The 23,047-nt window shown below is 42.2% G+C and overlaps 1 protein-coding gene across 4 annotated transcripts in view; it reads right to left on the reverse strand.

Annotated features, from left to right (window-relative positions):
* The window catches only part of EPB41L4B (erythrocyte membrane protein band 4.1 like 4B), a 293,241-nt gene extending 271,450 nt beyond the window's left edge, over positions 1-21,791 (reverse strand). For all 4 annotated transcript variants that reach the window (XM_090049115.1, XM_090049114.1, XM_090049117.1 and 1 more), the window contains exon 1: positions 21,288-21,791. In XM_090049115.1, coding sequence (XP_089905241.1) covers positions 21,288-21,542 — 255 coding nt within the window. In that variant the 5' untranslated portion in view covers positions 21,543-21,791. The remainder of the gene's footprint in view (positions 1-21,287) is intronic.
* Positions 21,792-23,047: the final 1,256 nt, after the last annotated feature.

Raw genomic sequence — 23,047 nt, forward strand, 5'->3', positions numbered from 1 at the left:
TAGAATCCAGGCTCTGCAACAGCATCCATATACACTTAAAAACCAACAGTCCCACTTCAAAGCGTTTTCATCCTGAACAAAAACAGAATGCGAGATAATACTTCTCTCATCATTTTACTAGTGACTGAACAATGCACCCTTGACTATCAGTCCATCAGACCAGGCAGGAACAAACCCAGTTCTTCTAAGAACCAGGTCAGTGCCAGACCCACAGGACCTCTGATGCAGAGTTAGCTTGGGCTTTTGGGAAGTTCAAAGATTAACTCACAGATATGACATGGCCTCTTTCATAACAGAGGGATTCTGGGACTGCTATGGACACTGATTATAAAAGGTCTCCTTTTCCTTAAGTCTTTCTGAGGTCAGAGATGGATTTGCCTTAAGTCTCTTTCTGTTCAGGAGGGGACCTAGACCCTGCTGAGAAAACAAATGAGCTATAACCAAATAGGGGTGAATCTCTGGAATAAAAGGAAATGCTGACTCAGGCCCAATTCAGAGGTTGGAGCTCAAAAAGTTCTGGTTCTGCCTCTCTGTCTCATTAACTAGTTTTCTTTTCCCTGAAATTAGGTTGGGAGGATTTGCAGACTGACCCTTCACAATCAACAAGGGAAACTGAGCAACCAGTCAAATCTAATGAAAAGAAGAACTGTCAGAACAGCCTTTGACTCCTTGGTTTCTGTGCCACTTCATTCAACTTCCTGTTCAAGGAGGTCTTGTTAATGTTTTCTCTGAAAGAACTGCCCTCATTTAAAAAACCTGAAATTTTACATACACCTTCCATGTTAAGACTGATGTGAAACAGTACAACTGGATGTTAGACTACATGATGCTACGCTGAATTTCTGCAAAGTCCTGCAAAATCCCTGAGTGGAGAAGCCCGAGTCGGTTATGCAGGACCTCTAAAACCTGTAAAGCCCATACCTTCTAAGCCAATGAGCATTCTGCATATGCCACCTTCTAAGACAGTTTTAAAGAGTCAGATGTTATTTATAAAGCTGAAGCTTGATGTTGTGGCCCAAGACGACAGGCCACCTCAGGTCCCTTCCAGCCCTATTTTTCAAAGATTCTATGTGGTCTCTGAGGGAGATCAACATTATTTAATGCCCTCCCCCCCCCCAAAAAAACCCTCTATAACTGTGTGGATTAAACATGGCTTTGCCAGATAGGATGTCATAATTCCACAGTCTCATATCTGGACCCCTTTCAGGTACAGAATATAGCGTTGTACAACTAGAAAGCTGGGAATTTTGCTTTTCCACTATTCTGAGAAAGAAAATATTTTATGGATGACTTCTATATTTTAAGGCCTGATGATGCATAACAGCTACTCAAAGGCTTCAAATTATAAGAACTATGCCAAGACTAAGATTCTGGGAAGACTACAGATGAAGCATGGAGTAACTTCAAATATGGGGAACGTATCAGATATATGCCAACTGGTAAATTTGCCAAAGCCACCTTTTGATATGGCATATAATAAAGGTCATTTGACAGCAATGTCAGGTCTAATAGTCATAGACCTTAGAAACGGCTGGTTTTGGGAGATAATTAAAAGCCTTCATTTGTGGTACTGACGGGCAGGATATATTATCTACTGTACTGTGACAGGTACAATCAGACATGTCTTAAAGACACTAATTACAGAATCACAATTTCTAAAGCAGATGTTAATAACAAATCTATGTATTTACTCAAAAAATCAACCCAATTCTAGTCACAATGCATCTTCCTTAGGGATGTAAATATCATTTAAACATATTTGTTTAACCTCCTCTCATTAAACGATTAACTGATAACATCAGACACAGTTATTGCTGGGAGCCACTCTGGGCTCCCAGAGCCCTTTGACTGGGATTGGGGGGGGGGGGGGGGGGGGAAGGGCAGGAAGGCAAGCCCAGCCAGACAACACAGCCTGCATGGTTTAAACCCTCAGCTGAGAGGGAGAACCTATGAAGGAGCAGCTTAATTGCTGCCCATGCTTTCCTCTTAGGCTGTGGGTACTAATTCCTCTCCCAATTAATCATTTAACCTTTCACATCCCTAGTCTTCCCGTTAGATAAAATTTGTTAATTTCAAGACATAATCAATCTAAATGTGCCAGTGCTCCTGCTGGGACTAAAGCAGGAGGTTCCTGACTAGAGGGTCTTGCCCATCCACTGACGGTCAGATAGATCACCGTATCTGGGGTCAAGAAGTTATTTAACAAATTGGTATGGACTGTGGGAGTGCTTGCCTTTCTCTGTAGCAGGATGTGTGGCACTCTACCTGGTATCCCTTAAGCATATATTGACAGCATTTCCTAGAATCAGGACATTGGCTGCTGTGGTTTTCCTGGTTTACCTGCAGCAGGTTAGGGTGTTAGGTTTGTGTTCAGTCAGAGTTGACAGCAGTCTTATGCAGCATTTATATTATGGTTTGTATGTGATTTTGGATAGGGCTGATCCTGCCTCAGGCAGATGGTTGGACTAGAAGACCTACGGAGGTCCCTTCCAGCCCCAGAGCCGACATAAGGCTCACAGGGATGGACTGAGAGTCCCATCCAGCCCCAGAGGGACCGTCTATAGGCTTGGTCTGACCCTGGAGCCGGTGTACAGGGATAGTCTGGCACAGACACCACATGCTGTGTGCCATACCAGCTGGGGCCCGTACATGCCACATAAGGTGCGAGTGGTCAGTCCAAGAGCCTAAGCATCTAAAGGCCAGATATTTGGCACCCCTGTTCTAAAGTATTTCTTTAATATGATTCAAAGCTATCCATTTTCTTTCATTTCCAACAGAATACTAAGCTTTCACTCCAGTTTTCATTAAAAAATTATATTAATTTCAGAACCACCACAGCATTAGCAGTTACTCAGCAGTATTCTGGATTTTTTATTAATATTTCTCTGAGTAACTAAAAAAAGCTATACACTTCGTTAAATTTGGCTTTTAGCTGAATTGGCCAAATAAACTTTACCACAGCCTAATTTTCAAGTGAGAAAGGAAAGTAGAGTCATTACCAGAAGGATAAAGTATGATTATGTCTAGATACTGTATTTTAATCTTATTCACCATTAAGCATAACTGTATCATAACAACTGGGAATCTTGTTTTGGCAATTTCTGCACATGAAAGTTTTCAAACAAATAGATAATATTCTTATTTGCTAGATTCCTGGGATGGAACAAAAAAGTCTAGCCTTTATTCAGAACTGCAGCTTCTTCTTGTACAAGTCTTTCCTCATCAGAATTAGCTCCCTGAAAGGCATGGCTAGCCTAGTCTCAAGGCGAAGCCACACTCCCCAAAATCCTCCAGCCAGAAATGCAGCTAGAAATTATCACTGTAAATACTCTTCTCACATTGTCTTGAATCTATTTGTGCTTCCGCATATGGACTGTCTTCAAATAAAGGAGAGTCGTCCTATTATAAAGTTGCTAGCGTTCCCCCCACCCCCGCCAATTCCAGTACTCATTTCGTTACTCTTATCTGTATGACATGATCTTCTGGCTCTTTACAAGAGACCAGGGATGATGGAAGGCAGTTGGCAACTCAAGAAATTTAAACAATGGTAGCATTATTACCAGCCAGCAATGAGCAAACCCTGAAGCTCCTGCTTTCATGTGGGATTCCCCTTCTGCTTAATTCAGCAGGGGGGAAAAAGAACAGCAGCAGTATTCACCCCCTTAGTTCCAGAGGCAGACAAAAGCAGAGGCTGCAGGGAGACCCTATCCTGATCCGCTAGAGTTGCCTGCTCCAGCAGAAGAAGCCTGGGTTCACACCAGGTAATGAGCTCAGAGTTCACTGAGCACCCTCAGCATTTGAAGAAGTTTAATACAGCCAAATACAAAGACACATGTCTGGGAACAAAAGTACAAGTCACATTTATTAGGTAAGAGATAGTGGATTTCAGTGACAAAGAAAAGGTATTTGGAGCAACAGCAGATAACCTACTGAATATAAGCTTCCAATGTGAGACTAGCCAAGAAAGTAAACATGATCCCTGAATGCATAAACAAGGGAATATTACATAGGAGGAGTAAGGAAGCAGTATTGCCTCTTCTCATAAAAGTGAAACACTCATGGTAATACTGTTCCCCACTTCAGTATCCACACCTTTAAATCAAAGTAAAACAAAACAAAAGAGAGAAAATAAAAAAGCTCTTTTCTGAGTTACAGAGATTGGGGGAAAAAACCTCAAGAGACCAGAACAGCCCAACCTATTTCCAGCAGAATTTCCGTGTCTCAGCAAATGAAACAAGCTATCTTGTCCTTCCCTATATTATGGCCTTCCATGTAAGAGACCACATGGGCAAAAGCAGTCCCATCTCCAGGGTTCTTGCTGCATTTCTGTTTTAACTTCATTCCCTTTGCCACATAATTGGTTTCAAGGCCAAAAGAACACTGTCCTCTTTTGGCTGGTGAGTTCCCTTTCAGACTGCTCCACTGAAAGCAATTTTGTCCCTTTCCTATCTATTTACTAAAGTAATAGGAGCTATAAAGATACCCAACACCTCCAAAAGTGTCACATTAAATTTTCCCTGAACAGCCCCTGTGAAAGCTTTTCCACAGACAGACTGACTATTAGGAAAATGGCAGTAAAACACCTACACACCTAAAGATCCGGACCTAAATCACTCGACCAAGTTCATGAAACAAATATGCCAAAAAGTAAGGAGATGAATTCAGATTTTCTGCATCCACAGTGCAATGCCTTCAGCACACGATTATCCTTCTATCTTTTCTCCAAACAGACTTCCCTGACAAATTTTGCCAAACCCTGTATTTGTTTGGCATCTGGATCTGCTCTTCAAGGCACTGACCACAAAACCCGTTTGTTACTGTGCTGAAAGACAGCCGTGGCTCTTACTGAATCTGTTGTACACCCCTGGCAGACATTATGTTATATAATGCCCAACAATTCATACCACACCAACTGGCCTATTCATCACAGAATACTTCTGCATCACGAATAAACTGGTGTTTCAATGAACAACTTCCTTGTGGTTGATCCACCATTTTTACCCAGGGATAATCTAGTTTAATGACTGGCACATTACAGCTTGTGGCACAAAACTCATATAATGTGCAACAAATGTAACATCCGCCACAGGACAAAGAATCCAAGGCCTTTGATAAAAAGTTATGCGTTCAACTGATTTAAACAGCAGTTCTAACTTGAAGAGTAACTAAAGAAAAAATAGCATTTGCTCATTCAGCAAACCGCTGCGTAAGAAACATTTGCTGACTTCAAGGACCAAAGTTTTTACTCCTGTTTATTTTTGTGGAGCTAATACAAACAAGAGAACATATTGTTAGTTTTGTCAACAGACTTAAAATATTTAACCCTTAGTCATCCTGAATGAAAATGAATAACTCTGCAGGTAGATGGGTGTCACCAAAGGCAAAAACTGAAGATGGGTGGGATCAAACAGATGTAAACAGGATCAAACTGTTAGCTACTTGCTACAGCAAACACCTGGCTTGATTTTCTGATCCCAGGGTGAATGCACATGATGCTTTGGAAAAAGCTTTTTTCCTAACTTGGAGTTTTATATCAAGAATTCATTCACAGTAGACATGGAATCACACATACTTCATAGTTTATATTTACTTTCCATAGAACTTCATTTCAAGTATGGTATGTTTAACAAGAGACAATGCTTTGGAGACATCACATCATTTCTGATCCTGGTACGATAGAGGTAAGCAATGGAAAAACAGAAAGAAGTGGCTGATGCTAAGTTAGCCTTCAACAAGGCTTACATTGGCCATTCAAATTTCCAACTAGCCCTTGGGCAACGCAACTTCTGTTCTGTGGGTGCATCTACACATTCATTAATGCACCGCAGTTACTACACATTCAGTTTAGTACTTGGATAACCAAGTATTAAATCAAGTAGTGCCAGCACACAGGTTTTTATCGATGCTAACTGCCCAGTAGCCTAAAACTACTGCACACAACCATATCAGCACAGGTTTTGCTCAGCACGCAGTGTTATTAGGCTCCTGTATAGTTAGTATCTCGTGTAGATGCACCCTGTGTGTTCTGGGCAAGATAAATTAAGTTTATCTATACCCAAGTCTCAAAAACAGTCTTTTCAGTTTTTACAAGGGTGTTCTGAAACTGGTAGAATATTATAAGAAACAGCAATGCCTGTTAAAAAAGAAAAAAGTGTGGGGAGGGGAAAAATTTACCATGACCTCTCTCCATTCTTTTTTTTTTTTTTTTTTTTTCGCTCGAATTGCAAATCTCTCCAAACCAATACTGCAGGATTGAGAGGCTTTGTTATGAAAAGAAAGAACCTTTTGGCTTTTACCATTCTTTTGGGGTGCTTAGTTCTCCAAACAGTTATGAAAAGAACTGATCTGTATTCTCCCATCTCCAGAGTCGCGCAGAGAATGACTAAACCAGCTCTGTTCTGGATCTGTACATTTAAGATAATGATGCTCATTTTCTCGTACAGGTAGGCAGCAAGGTAATTGATTGTCTTTCTGCATATCAGTCATAATGTACTAATCAATTATTCAACAACAAGAGTAGTATTAGTGTATAATTGATTTATAATACCTCTGATGTCTACAACTCTAACAGTTATGAGTACTTTACCTCCCTCGGTGTATACATTCTTATAATGACTTCTTTTTCTGAAGCTAGTGAATAAACCCATGCGACACTAGAGAACTTAATCCATCTCAAAATTCAAATGCCTAAAATTTCACTCTCCAAAATAATTCCATCCCCTCTATACAGGGATACAAAAGCCTTTTCTGCAAGTCTGACATTGTGTGAGACCTTGTATTAATGCCTCCATTTTCTCTAATTATATTGTAGTTAAAGCTTTTAATCTTAAACGCTGTACAAAAATTGAATTATCCTAAAACCCATGGTAAGCTGACCAAGTTACTCTCCTATTTTCTGTTAAGGGCATGGGGGGGCAGGGGAGGAGAAAGGGAAGGAAGGAGTGGAGAAGGCAGCACAGATGTGAGGAAAAGGATTATATAAATTCTATATTACGAATATTCTCAAAGGGAAAGGGACAGGTCCTGTTCTCAGTTACAAAAGTCTGAGATCAGAATACAGTTCAAAATCTCACAGCAAAGTCAGAGAATCATAGGAACAGTAGTTCTCTGCTTGGACAGCTAATGATAGGAATGCTGAGATAGAACTTGCATTTTGTTAACTGCCTCACAACTGCCAACTCCAACCAATGTGAGTGCAACAAGGAATACATTTATTACTCATCCTACCTTTGTTGCACCTTAATCAACAAGGAAAACATTTTTCAATTGCCTTGAAGTTCACAGAACAGCTTTTAGATATGCCTTCTTTTACATAAAACTTCAAAGGTTTTTGTGCATATTAAATTAGTCAAACAGCTTGTCTATAGATCAAAGAGGCAATAAAGTAGCTTGGAAAGTTTTAAGCAAATGAAGTACAGCAAAAGCTTACAATGGAAGACTGACTCATTTTCAAGAATTCTCTATACTTCAGTCTGTCCATTCTCACTATCCATAAACTATGTACAGAGTCTTAAAATGCACACTGCAGCAGTTAAAAGATTCAAAACTTTTCTTGTATCCCAGAGCTCCAAGGACCTAAACTAACCTAACTACAAATACAGACATTTTGCATCTGCAGTAAAGGAAAGAAGGAAAGGTACCATAAATATGCAATAAAGAAAAACGTGATTTTCCTAAGGGGAGTTCCTAATTAGGTACATTTTCTCCCTTATGAAAGAGCACATCTTACTGTTTCGCCTTTCGGTTCCTCAGATGGTACTATACTCTTATGTCAGGGGTGTACAAAATACAGCTGATGGACTGGATCTGGCCCAACAAGGGATTTCTCCTGCCTGTAGCAGGTCCCTCAGCCCTGGCCAGCCCAGGCTGTGGCACATGTGGCTGTTCCCACTGTGCCTAGGCATCCAGCAAAGCAAAGCAAAGCAAAGCAAAGCAAGCTGGGGAGATGCAGCTGCCAGACTCAGCTTTCTAGCAGCCCCAGCAGCTCCTTCTGGGTGCTGCTGCCACTGAACTCAACCCCACTGCCCAGGTCCATCCCACACGCACAGCTAGGGGCACCCGACAAAGCAGGCAGGCGAGTTCCCAGGCTGGCCTCCATGGAGACCCTGGGATCACCAGGTGGTGGCAATGCAAGGATGGGCCCCCAAGAAGAGCCATTTAGGAAGTTTTGATCACTTGTTGCAGGTTTGGGGGGGGGGCACGGACATGGTACTGACCTGGCCTGGGACAGCTCACCAAAACTCCCTGAGTGGCAATTATTTGGGCTTAAGGGCTTACCCCCATCTTGGATGTTTTCAGCTGATTACCTTCTAAAATGTTTATGAACAGGATGAGATTCATTTTTACATAGTAAAGGAAAACAGTTCGTATGCTTAGAGAAACATGTATTTAGACAAACGTAATTATTGTTGCAGTCATTGGATGTTGCATTAAATATTTTTTTCTGCTCATACTGACAAGGCAAGTAAACTTTTATAGTGGGCTTCGTGCCCTGCCTGAAAATATACCGCAGCCAAAGTATGCCTACCACGGGGTTAATGAGAACTAATTTCCACAAGAGAAGACAATCAGCTTTACTTCTGCTACAAAGCAGTATAGTTTTTTTCACATTTCCCCCATTAACTAACCTTAGTCTATTTTATATAGCAAATCTTGCAGACAAGTTATTTTTTATTTTCAACCAAAAACATATAGCAACAGACTAAAAGCTTCACACATCGTCAGAGAGAATTTTCAGTATACCAAAATACCACCACCTAATAAACAAAGATTGGTCAAAGGATTTTAAGAAATGAAATGCAGAATGGAAATAGCCTGAGGAACAGTTTCATGTATATAAATTCAGGATCATGACAAAAATATATATTTAATATGCAAGGAAATACACATTATGTCCTTAGATACTATCCCCTTAAAGATATAATCATTCTATCAAGGGCTACAAAAAAATTGCCTGCCTGTACCTGTATCAGTTTGAATAAGGCAGGACCTTAGCATAGGCAAGTTTCCAGCATGCTGTGCTTTTAAATACTGTGTTCCTTACAATGGAAGTGTAAGTTCCTTACAAGTGTTTTCTAGGAATATACAGGGTGGGGACACACAGGACAACTGAACCTTTCCCAAATGTCACTGATTGGGAACTTGTTCACAGCCACTCCCTTTTGAGGCCCCTTCCCCCACCCCTCCCGCTGCAGCACAAGTGCAGCTGGAAGCTGCTTAGCTCCAGTTCAGATCCCCAGAGCCTGGAAGCTATGCCTGCACAGCAATCAGGGAGCTGGAAAGAAGTGGTGTCGATATAAGTGCAGCTTCCAGCTGCCTTCTGGTCTGTGGGCCAGAGCCAATGGCTTCCCTGACTATATGCTGCCATTCCCTGGTCTAACACACTTTTATACACAAAAAGTTTATCTGGAACATTTATAGTTTTAAGATTGGGATTTGATTTTTGGCTGCTTGTCCAAATAGCTACAAACACTGCAGCAGTAGCTCAATCAAACAACAAATATCAGTTTCTAAATTAGTCTCTCCTGAAAGCCCTATCATATCATTATGGGAGGGGAGGGAGGGGGGAGGAATGGATACTGGCTGGTCAAGAGGACTGTAAAAATATAACTGTTGGTTGTATGGAACTTGCTCTGAGGAGCTGGTTGGAGCAAGGGCTACAAGGAACAGAACAATGGAGTTTTCTCCCATTTATACCCCACTTCTTTAGTTCACTGTCTTAATAAAGTTTAATTTGTGCCTGAAAGTCTGGCTACAGCTACTTGAAGAACCACCAAATAAAGGGGTGGGGGAGAAGGAAAAGGGAGAGAAGAAAGGTGTCACAATGAAACTGCAAGTAACCTCCCCTTCCATTATACCAACAAATCTCAAAGCTACAGCAGAAAAACTTCTCAATTCATCCAAATTTACAACAAGTAGAAAAATAAAACAATGTGGGAACAAATGTTTGACTATTCCCCCTGGGCATTATGTTTTCAAAGTGCTTCCTGTCCTGGTGCTATGAACCCACTTTTAAGAGAAACACCACTATTGAGTTACCTGCTGAATTTGGAACAAGATAAGAGAATCAAAATGAACTGCCTCCCAAAGCAGAGCACTCTTCGAAGATGCATTTTCCAAGGAGATTTTTTTACACAGTTAAGTAGGCTGAATTCAGAACCTACATACTAAGGATTTGCATTTCTATTGAATAGAGGTCTTTGTTGCAATGTGACTACTGAATAAAACAGTTGTGTTTTCAGTTCTATTTATCATGTAAGAAAGAATCTTTCACTTAAGAAATGCAAGATCTTATTTTCAAATCCTGCTGCACTAAAAAATAAGCTTACAGGAAAGAATCTATCTCCCAAACGAAAATATTTTGGAAGTTTAGCATTTCTAAGTCCTACCCTTTTTACTAAAGACAGGTGCAAAAAGATGAGCTAAAAAAAACCCAGGCAGACAAAAGTTGGAAAATAAAAATGTCAGAATCATAGTCATAGAAAATGAGGGCTGGAAGGTACCACAGGAGGTCATCTTGTCCAACCCCCCCCCCCCCCCCCCCCCGCTCAAAGCAGGATCATCCCCAACTAGATCATCCTAGCAAGGCTTTATCTACCTGAGCCTTAAAAACCTCTAAGGGCAGAGATTCCACAACTCCTCTGAGTACCTTGTTTCAGTGCTTCACTACCTTCATAGTGAGAGAGTTTTTTCCTAACATCTAACCTCAACTTCCTTTGCTGCGCCTTGAGACCATTGCTCCTAGTTCTCTCATCTGCCACCGCTGACAGCAGTCCAGCTCCATCCTCTTTTTAACTACCCTTCAGATTCAGTATTAAATCCTTGCCCCTCACTCTTCTTTTTTCCAGACTAAGCCACTCCCTCAGCCTCTCCTGAGAGTTCATGTTCCTCAGCCCTCTAACCATTTTCACTGCCCTCCACTAGACTTACTCCAATGTGCCCACATTCTTCTGATAATGGCATCCCAAAACTGGACACAATACTCCAGATATAGCCACACTAGGACCAAACAGAATGGGGAAAAATCACTTCCCTTGATCTGCTGGCAATGCTCCTACTAATGCAATTTTCTTTTATTTTACTTCAAAACACAAGGACCAAGATGAACTTAATGTGTTTAAAACAAAATATTGAACTGATCACCTCTGTGGCCTGAAACAACTGAAAAATGTAGTCTGATACAATACCATTAAAATTACTTACAAATTACCACCTAAAGAAGTCACTGGTACAATCTATCTTGGACCTAAAAATGGGACTCAAGTTCTTCAGTCTGTTCATGGATACCACCGAGTAGCAAAAGATACGATTATTTTCTTTAACAAATCTGTTAGCTTGCTGAAATCCTCCTGCATTTGTACTTCCTGAAAATAAGCATCTTCAAATTAATGAATATGGCCAATCATGCATGACAACTGTGAGCCACTGCAGGGAAAAAATATTTTCTTTTCAGATAGCTAGAGACTAACTGGATATGGCCAAGATAGCTTCTAAAATGTCATACTCTAAACTTATTGTATTGTTTAGTTTAATAGATTTTATAGTCTTCTAAGAACGCTGAATTTAAGTGTACGTTATAATCCCCTTACCAATGTCACTAGGCTTTTCTGACTCTGAATTCTTGGCCTGGGTACAATGGTTGTACAAATGCAAGGTCTTCAGTGAAGAAACTTTGACTCTGTGGGAGGTGTTCTTAAAAATCAATAATTGTGTAAGTGGTCATATTTTTCCCAATAAGATCTCTAGATTTATATTTTGAACCTATATGACCTACAGGACAGTACCGTTTCAATTTATATACATTTTAAATCAGTAACACTTTCAGTGAATTTTGTTTCTTAACCCACATCTTAAATATCTGTTTTTTTTCTCTCTCCCCCTCTCTCTGAATATCTGAGATTCCATAAAAACATAGGAGCAACTTTAAATTCAGGTCCTAATACAATTTACAATTATTATTAATGACTATGAAATTGCTTTTATATTAATGTATTTAGCACTTTATAGCATTTGCACATACACACCTTTAAAAAATAAACAGAAATAACCTTGTTGCAATAATGGATCTTTTAAGCTCATCTACTTGTGCTACTTATATTTGGTGGGGGGACGATGTACGTATATGCACACACGGGTGGGTATACAAAGTGTACACACCACACACTATTCAAATGCACAACAAAGGCTAACTCTACTGCTCCTTATTCTTTCTATTATTTATATCTTATACACAAAGAGAAAAACACTCTTCCATACTTTTGTAAGAAAAAAACAGTTTGCACAAAAATCTGTTTCTTGAGAGGATAACAAAACTCAATGTAAACAAGATAGTCCAATACTGGCATTTAGAATAAACCAAACAATTTCTGGCTTTATAATCCAAGTTGAACCAGCTAATTATATTACACATTTATGGTTTTTTCAAGCTTGGGGTAGAATCTACAAGTTAAATCAAGTGCATTCTCCCTCTCCTTTTCCCCCCAGTGTATTATGCATAATTTTCTCGCTTCCTCTTGTAATCCTCAAAGACAAATATGGTTAGAAATGGAAGAAAAGCAGCTTAGGAATTGTTTGTTTGGCTAATCACTTACAGCTGGTATTTCATTGACTTGTACCAGAACAACACTCATATGCACAAGATGCCATGAGTAGAATCCATGTCTGCTAGGACAGACTGATCATTTCATACAAAGTTGCTAAAACTAGGCCTAAATCATGGCAGCTGAGCCAGCCACAGGGTTTAGGATTTCAGCCTCCTAACACTACTTGTGAAACCCCCTACAGCCATTGAGTAAAAAATGAAGCAATTCTATGTGAACTTTAAAGAGGGAGTACACAAAGGTCCCCACTTGGCATTTCACAGGCCCACCTCCAAAGCAAGTGATGATGGGGTCTGTTGTGCAGGCAGGGGAAAAACTGGCTGTCTTTTGGGGCTTTCAGCCACGACCTCTCTCGCCATGTTATTCCACAATTAACCTACATGCTACTCAACAAAAAAGAATACTACTGCTACAGGCTGCGGTTGTAGAGTATAAATGCTATAGTTCAGCTGAATTTGTTTAATCTGTCTGCCCTATCACTTGATAAGTAGTTCAAATGGGGCAGTTTATGCTCAGTGAAAGAGCTAAGTTTCATTTAGGCATTCCTTTACTGTAGGATAGTAGCTGATATGCACATGCAACCTAAGTACCTATGCCTTCAAAATAGTATAATTGTTTGTTCACACCCTAAAGAATGAATGTATATGAAATAAATAACCTCAGGAAGGAAGGGGGCTTTGCTTCCACAAAAGGAAGGAAAATAAGCATTGTCTGCATGGAGAATGGGGACAGGAGGGCAACAGCCTCAGTAAAGAAAGTGACTAGGACCAAGCAGATGCCAAGAGGTAATCACAGCTAGCAGTTACCAGCAAAATCATAGTTGTGGGCTGTGTGGGAAGGAATGGAATGTAAGCAGTCTGAAGAGGGAGGTGTTCAATTGACTTTCCTCATGTCTTTGCTGCCTTCACCCATTTTTAGTTCTGAAGCATCTTCTTTTCTGCTGTACCAACACTTCCACTTCTACCCTCAGCCCCATGTTTACCTACCACTCCATGCTCCTTTGCTAGTTTCATAAAAATACCTTCCAGTTCCTTCCCATGTGCTTTCAAACACACCATGATTTTTCGGCCCAAACTGAAAAAAAGCTTAGTCTTGAACACACTGCATCTTCCTATTCTTCAAACCATCCCAAACACACGGGGCACTCCAATCATCAAGAAAGATGGCTCCAGTTAATTTATTACTACAAGGTTTTACTTTTTGCCTCTTCAAATGCACAGAAACTCTCCCTCCCACCAGTCACACAGCAACTTGTCCACCTGGCTACCTTTCTCCCCTAGTCTCGGAGCAGTCTCATGGCACTCTGACAGGCTCATCAAGGTCTCCTTCTGCTCTACAGATGTCCCTCAGACATTTTTCCTTAATCCTTTACCTCTACAGAACACTTCATGTAAGCTCTTGCCTCTTACCATAACCCATTGACGGACAAATCCCATACTTCTGTTTTCAGACCCATTTTTTCTTCACTCCTTTCAGACATTTCTTCTCAGACTGCCTACTACCAACTCAAACAAAATGTAGATAAAACAGAAGGGTGACCATTTCCTTGGAAGTCCTTTTTAATTATCAGTTCCCTTCCCCATTCTCCAGCCTTGCAACTTCAGTAGTATTTAAAGATTCCTTCTGGCTCCCCACAACTACTTCAATTCTCTCCTATAACTCTCCAAAACCTGTTCTCTTTATTTAAGCTGCAAACATCTCCCACTCACCCAGGTTCTTAGAAACACCTGGCAGCATCAGGTTTTAGGTTCGAAGCTACTTCTCCAGAGGGTCTGGAGAGGGATGAAAAAAGTGCGTTCTAATTTTGATTCATACTTTTAGCATCTTTAACCCTTCCTCCATAGCCATCTTCCTCCCCCACCCACCCTCTTTGACTCCCTTTTCCTAGAAGCCTTCATGCCTTATTTACCTCTATGCAAACAACCTATCCCTCCCTCCACATTCCCCTGTTTCCAGGGACACCTCTCTTCCTCCTTTTGTTTATGCCTTCCTGAAAATAGCCAATACATCCTCTTTTTTGTCCCTATCCCCATGACCTACCTCCACCTAAAACAAGGTCAAGGTTTGATCCCCTTCAAAACCACTCTAAGCCTCTGTTCTCTACCTGCTCCAATTCTTCCATAACAGGGCAAGAGCTCAGAGGTTGCTTTGCTCTTCACCCTCCATCCTCTCCGCAACAGGCAAATTATTTGGGGAAATGGATTTTAAATTCAAAAGTTTAACATGTTCTTCCTAACCCCCTCAAGGCTCATAATTCAGATGCCACAGGCCATATATGCAACAGCAACTGCATACATGGAACCACATCACATCATGTTTGCCTCAAAGATATTTCCCTATCGAAATGTGCCCAGTTTACAAATAAAAGTATGTGGTTTCTAAATGCCAAGCTTACAAAGGTTACTTCTCACACACCACCCCCACACAAAGTCCTTGCTGCCTTCACTAGAGCCACACAGGTGTAACTGATAGCTTGATTTGAGAGTTTAGTTTGCCAGGTTGTTAATAAAATGTTTTCCAGCACATTGATTACATGTAATACTCGGCCTCTTGAAGGCTCACATCGAAAACATTTACTCTTCAATTTGTTCAGATACATAAAAATAATGCACCATTTCACATAACTACTTCTCAAAGCAGTACTGAACTTTAACCTATTGTATAAAAAACACATATACAGCACTCATTTCACCCCCACCCTTTTAAATACACAAGCCATCCATCAGCCGATCAACAATGAACACTCTTATCTTTTTAATACATTACTTTCATTATTCCCCTCCCTTTTTCTGCTGGGTACTCTTTGCAGAAGCGATCAGATCATCATATCTATTGAGGTGCTTGGCAAACTATACAACTTACACAAATAAGCAACAGAACACAAAAGCTGTTATTCAACATGCACCAAAACAAGACACTGCTCCCTAGAAACTGCTCGCTAGAAATGCAAAACTGTAGTAGCAGCATGCATATAATATATACTTCTGCTATAGCAAAGCTACAGAGCAAATGCAAAGTGTAGCCAGGGATGCAGAAAAATACAGTCAGGTATTGCCGTAATGCATATGATCAAAAGTAGCAGAATTACTGTTCGGCATAACTAGTTTTTTACTATGAGGGGATTTAGATTATGAAATAGTCTTCCAATAGGTTTTAAAATGGAGCTTGGTAAATTTGTGAATGGGATTATGTAACATGGCTGCCTGGAAAAGCAATGGACTAAGCTCAATAACTTCAGAATGTGAAACATTAAAAGGAACACACACAGGATGGAAAAGTTAACTATCCAATGTTACTGTTCTCTCAATATAAGTCTGAGCATGATGTTATCAGGTTGTCAAAAGGTAACTTCCCTCTAACAACAGAAATTGTAATTTTCATGAGTAAGTGACAAACAATAAGGCAAAACATTCATTCTCCACTAGTTCTTGTAATTTTCTCATAAAATAAAACAAACACTTTAGCTCACAAATGTTAGATATGGAGTAGGGCTTGTAGATTTAGTGCTTATCAGCAGAATTCACTATATATTTTTCCTCCAAGAGTTTATTCTTTATAAAAGCTCCCATCAGGAAACGCAGAACAGTGAAGTAATGGGGAAAAAAAAGAATACTGAATTAGACCACTTTGCCTGCCCCTTGCTATTCATGACTTGTATCAAGTCAGCTGCCTGGAATAAGCTGCAGTTACAAATAGTAAAAACAGAAAGGTTTGTTACAAATAATGAAACCAGCCACAAATGAGTTTCTTAAAATGCCAGTGGTGGAGTAATCAGGGGTGTTGGTCTAGGGACATAGGCAGACAAGATTCTTTGGGTAAATCTGATATCTTTTATTAGACCAACTCAAATAGTTGGAAAATTCTTCTTAGAAAGCTTTTGGGCACAAACACCCTTCATCAGGCTGAGAAAGTATCTGCAGATGGCCTGAGCTCTTCCTGGATGGCGTGGTAAAGCAAACAGAGGCCAGTCAAAGAAAGCCAGTCAAAAAGGCTAGTGGTGGAGTAATGTAGCTGTAGTGGTCCAGGAATTACAGGAGGCAAGGATTTTTTGGGGGGTGATCTCTTTTAATTGAACCAACTACATGGCTGAGCTAAACTTAGACAACCTTTTGAATGTAAAGCATTCTTCATCAGGTCTGCTCAGCTTATCTAAGTCTTGTCTAAGTCAGGCTTGCTTAAATCTATCCCAAGCATGCAGCTGGCACAATAAAAAGGCACAGCTCACAAAAATCCCTGGCTCTTATTAAAGTGCTAGAAACATTTCTACTTGATGTAAGCATAGTGGCCAGTTAAAACTATCTCAGTCATGTTTACTATATTCAAACAATACGGAGATACCGATACCTTTATTCACAAGAAGACTCAGGATTAAAGAATTTTTGCTATGCCTGTTCTAAGTGTTCCCATAGTAGTCAAAAAAAATCATTAAGAGCCATTTTTGTACCTTCCTTTTCAGTATAACAGAAAAGCTACTCACCTGAAAATATTTTATTGACTTAAAGCATTATATTTGTGTTCTCCATTTACTTGATCATTAAACACTGCATTATTTTATACTGTGCCCCACAGTATATGTTCTTGGTAGCCAAGAAATGTCTTTGTTAAAGCAAGGTTGCTCACTAATACGGGAACGTTTACCATGGTCGAGACAGTTAAAGCTTTATATTACATTACAGAAGTAACCATCACAGAAAATATTAGTATGAAGATGCAACAAGCTAAAAATATAGGCACAAATTTTCAGAAGTGCTGATCACCCATTAATTCAATAAACCAACAGAAATTGAGGGTTCTCAGTACCACCAAGAAGCAGGCTTCAAGTATGCTTTTCTACACACACATCAGCCAACCCAGAATGCTTCATGCATTTCTGTTCCCTGTCCCTGTGCTCTTACACCATTTAGCTGTAGCTGTCTGGTGTGTTTGTTTGTTTGTTTGTTTTTAATTAAGTCACAAGATCTGTAAAGCTAGTCTCCAAAAGGGAAAAATTATTATTTTGATAGCACTGAGCCAATAGCCTTCCCACCCACCAACAGCTGAGTTGTAAGGCAAAAACCAAACAAATAATGGTCACTTGTATGACTCAACACAAGAAATGTTTAAAATGTGCTCTCCAAATTGAAAAGCCTATAATAAGGGGAAAAGAAATTATGATGCAAGATGCTTCCCTTTCTTCCTCCCCCCCCCCACCAACATCAATTCATAAAACAGCTTAGATTTCAGATGTAAACATGATATCAGGTCAGCAGGAAATAATGACACCATTTATACTCCCCTTCCCATGAGGAATCCTCCCACAGCAACAGATTTGGTAAACTGGCTCTCGCTTCCATAAAACAGATTGAACCGTAACAGCATCTTGGAGATTCAGTGTAGGACTCTGAGGTGATTTCAGTTTAAGAAGCTAGCTAGTGCGTTATCCTGTTTAAAAATGGACACTTAAGTACACATTTTTGGTTCAGTAACTTAAAAGGAGAAAACTCAAGTATCTCTATGCAGTCGTCAAAATAGTCCATGAAACATTTATGCGCTAAACCACGCTTCACAGTTAAGGATCACTGAAGTACTCAAAACATTTTTTTCCACTTTGGGTATAGCACATAGTGCAGTTGGAAGGGGAAGGAGAAGTAAACCTTGAGTGCATGAGAGAGAGAAAGTAACATGAAATAAGGGTCCTGCTTTGAGTAGGGGTTGGACTAGATGACCTCCTGAAGTCCCTTCCAAACCTAATTTTCTATGATTCTACGGAAGGGAGGAGCAATAGTCTTAATTAAAGATAACTTGAAAAAAATAAAGGAGAACTAAATGCAGAGTTTCAGTGTGAGCATGGAGAAAAAAATTAGACAAGAATAATATTATGTACAACCCAAAATAAAAATAAGAACAAAGAAGGAACCAGGGAAGACGACAGAGGCAAAGGATGCAGAAAAGAAACATGTGGGGTGTGGGCAAGAAGTTAAACAATACAGTTCCCAATCTAAGTGTTCTCCCCTAAATCTTAGTTTACCTCAAAGTGGAATTATAAAAGTCAACCTATTCTAGTCAGTTGAACAGCACAACATCAGGGTAGGGCGGAGTAAAAGAGAAAGGACACAGAGTACTGCACACAAAAACTATTAAAACCAGTCTGGTAAGTATATACTTAACCTTAAAAGGAATTTCAAGACTTAGATTTTCTTAAAAAGTGAATATGGCAAAGGAAACATGGGCATGTTTTCTATTTCTGGACATTAAGAACTACTTTAAAATATTTCCCTACACCACATATTTCCTGCCATCGCATCACGCAAGCAAGAGAACCCAGAAGGCTTCTTAAATTATCAGTGAGACAAAAACCTTTAATCTACCCCCAAAGAACTTCACTGAAGATCCATTTAAAAAGTTATGAAAAAAAAATACTGCATTGTATAATCACCACTCTGACTGCATTTTCTTCTCAAAAGTCATACGCTAAGTGCATGACAAACAAGGAAGGAAAGAGAATACGGTGCAGGGACGACAGAATCTCTCTTTTGCCCTGGAATAAGTAATTGTGAAAAAATTATTGTTATCAAATTAAAACCTTTAATGCCTGCCCACGGACTTAGTTTTAAGCGTGACTAATCCTGCTGGAGATCATTTTAGTTGATTTCTTCACCCATTTCACACACTACCCCCCTCACTCCCCATTTTCATAAACCCTTAATATAACCAAAAAAGAACCATAACATATGGTGACACTGCACATGCTGTCTTTGGGCGTTTTGGTTTATTTTAAAATCTGTAAAGAAGCATTGTACCAATTTAGGGTAACGGATATTATACAACAGTTCCACAGGGTACACAAGCACCTGCTCCTCTCATCCCAACCCTGTATGTGGCAAAGACTCAGGGGAACTACAGTACAGATCCTGTTAACCGCCTTGATAATTTCTTTAAGCCTTATCCTTGTGCTACATTTTCCAAAAAGTGATACATAAATATGCAACAGGTAAAAGCACCTAACTCCGTGGAAGATTATTTTGACTTGTAAGATGCCATTATAAGTCCTCTACCACAACCTGTTGAGCGGAATAAGAGAATTGTCAACTTCATATTCCACCTCACAGGATACACCCAGCACTCTGCAACCACCGAATACTGCAATCCAATATTTGGAAACAAATATGCTCTCTTGACATGAGCATTATATTAGCCAGTGAGGTTTTGAATCCTTAACAGACCACAGAAATGGCAAGAAGACTTTGTTTAATTAATGTTTGTTTAGACAGCATATGGTTTTGAAACATGATCCACAAGAATAAACAAACAATACAAGTTCAAGAGTATACCTGATACTAAATAACTGACAAATTTCAACTTTGCTAACTTGCCTACTATCTGGATACATCCCTAGTATATTGATTTTACCTACAAATCCCTTATTCAGATGCATCCTTAGAAAACATTTTTGCTCAGAAGTAAAATGAAGTTCCCAATAAACTGTGAATGAGACCTGAAACATTATTTTCTCCCGCCTAAAACTGGACAGGGGAAAGATTTCCACACTCTAGTAAAGGTTACAGCAGTTCTGATGGAAGTGAGGAATCCACAACATTGTGGCAAAGCAGGCACACACTCTGCAAGCCTCACCAGATAGCTCCTGCTTACAAACCTCAGTCTGGACCTACAGTGGTACTATCCCAACCCTAATTATTTTTGCCCTCAGAACAGATTCAGTCAGGTTACCAAATGCCATATTCTTTCAGCGGTGTATACATGTGCTCACACACAGAATGGTAACTCTGTGGGTATATACATGCACTAGATTAGATGACCTCCTGAGCTCCCTTCCAACCCTAATTTTCTATGCTTTCTATGACAAACTTGTTTCAGAATACACACACACTTTCTGAGACCAGTTTTTTTCCTTTCACAGCCGAATTCAAAACTATCCTGTAACTCATCACGTCATGAACATTTTCATCAATGGTGCTTCCCATCTTTAGTCACATAAAACCAAATACACTGAAAAAGGGGGGATTTTTCCTCCCCTGCCCAACCTTGAGCCAAGACTGGACTGCTCTCAACAGAAGATAAACAAGCGTCCTTCCCCAATTACATATGGGGACTTTTTACCACCTTGAACTTCCCCTGAGCCAGACAGCTTGCAGAAAAAGACTGTTTTTTCCCTAATCAAAAGCATTGTTTTGGAACCAAGAGGTCTAGATGGTTGCAGTCCCCAACTGTGTGCCCACATTTTGTGCTAGAAGGACAGGGCATAAAGAGGGCTAGACCTGGGGGTGGAGGGTCTCCCACAGATTATCTCCCCCCCCCCGAATCTCAGGTGCCTTAAAACCCCCCTACATATTAGAAGATTTCTAAAAATAGATCATGCTAGTGGCAAACGCTCAAGTCTTTCCCAGCTGTAGTTAACCTGTCACCACGCACAGGTACACGAGAGCGAGGAGGAAGCCCCTGACCGGCGGGTCCTTTCTCCCATCGGTGTCCAGGCGGGACGACACGCCGCCAAGCCCCGGGGCTGGAGGAAGCTCCCTGCCGGCCAAGGCGCGGAGCAGCCGGAGGAGCAGCCCCGCCGGCGGCTGTCGGGAACGCCCGGGGGCAGGGAGCGGGGAGGCTGCAGCATCCCGGCCGCCCCCCGGGTGCTGCCCGTGGGCCCCGGGGAGGCGGGGGTAGGGGCAGAGGCAGAGGCAGGAGGGCGCCACTCACCGCCAGCTCCACGTTGACTTCGGTGCCGTCGAGCAGCAGGACGCGGCAGGGTAGCGCGGGCTTGCTGGCGCCGGCGGCGGGGATGTGCACGGGGGCCGCGGCGGGCAGCGGCGAGGGCGGGAAGGCGCCGGCGGGGGGGGCGGCGGCGCCCCGTAGCCCCCCGTCCCGCTCGTCTGCGGCCCCCCTGCCGGCGCCGCCTCGCCCGTAGCGCTGCATGGAGCGCCGGCCAAAGGTCCTGCGCAGGAACCGCAGCATCGTGGGGGAGCCCGGCCCGGCCCGGCCCGGCGCGGCCGCTCACACCCCCGAGCCCGCCGGCTCCGCGCCGGCCCCGGGGCGCCTCCCAGCGCCAGCAGCCGGCCCGGCCCCGCTCCGCCCTCCCCGCGCCACGGCGCGGCTCTGCACGGCTCGGCGCGGGCGGGGGAAGCCCATGAGGGGCAGCCAAGCTGCGGCCAGGGGGAGCTGCTGAGGCGCAGAGCGGCGGTGGCCGCGGCTGGGGCTGGCGCCTGCGCCGCTGGCTCGCGGGGAGGGAGGCGAGGCGAGGCGAGGCGGGGAGAGCTGCCCCCAAGCCGCCGCCCTCCCTCTGCTGCTCCTCTCGGGCTCCTGCCTCCCCTCGGACGGGGCACACAACCAACGCCGCGCCGCCCTGGGGCTGACCCCGGCCCGGCCGCTCCCGCCGGCCTTGCTCCCAGCGACGGAAGTTTCGGGCCAGGCAGGGGAAGGGACGAGGAATCGGAACTCGGGGGAGAGGCGATCTCTTGTCTTAGACCAACTAGACATTTGTACACACAAAACAGTATTCCTAAGCTTCCTTTTGTTTGTCGTCCCCTCTACCAGGAGTTCTGGTTTCTCCTGCCTGTAAATCAACAGGGCTGCAACCTGTTTCAGAGGAAGGGAAAGAGCTCAAGCCTGGTGCCGACACCTGTTGACACCCAGCTGAGCCATTGCTGGACCCTTTCTCACTCATCTGAGGCAGCTGTATCCCCCACACCCCCTCCTCGCTCATCTGAGGCAGCTGTGTCCCCCCCCCACACACACACACCCCCCCCCCCCCAGCCCGGGAGCATCTAAGCAGTAAAGGACAGCTGAGGGCAGTGAGAACTAAGACATTAAGAGGAGATTTTGTTTTGTTATTTTATAAAAGGGGCACTGGAAAAAAAAAACCCATATACACTCTACATGGGGTGGTGAGGGCAATATTTATATACATCAGTGCAGACCTTGCAGGCAGAGCCTGATGATATTCCAGTGCCATGTGATCAGAGAGACTCTGGTGCAGTAGAGGTGGGCTGGACAGGCGACCCCTGGCAGCTTCTGAATACAGTTTCACCAACAGATTGAAGGGGAGAAGGAAGGCAATTTTCCCCCTCCTGATGGCATGTACCTGTCTCTGGGCATGTCTACACATTCATTAATGTCCCGTAGTTCTGGCACATTTAGTACCTGCATTACCAGGTACTAAGTGGGCAGTAACCAGCACTATTGAGCAGTAGCACTGCCATGCAGCTTTTAAGCATTTGTAATCCACAGTGGGCTAATGCTACTGTGTATTAGCATATTAGCACACTAATGCACAGTAGAATTGGTCTACTGCACACTTACTGTCTTGTGTAGACGCACCCACTGGGTAATCACCCTGTAAAACCCATCCCTAGGATGCATCACAATGCTTCTGAGGAGTATTTGGTTCTTGAGACCCCACTGCCTAACGCCACGTCACCTCTCCTGGTAAGGGCAGAAAGTTCAAACTAAACAGTGTGCTA

The sequence above is a fragment of the Crocodylus siamensis genome, chromosome 5 (assembly GCF_052110815.1).
Source record: "Crocodylus siamensis isolate JL-2025a chromosome 5, ASM5211081v1, whole genome shotgun sequence".
Taxonomy (NCBI): Eukaryota; Metazoa; Chordata; order Crocodylia; family Crocodylidae; genus Crocodylus; species Crocodylus siamensis.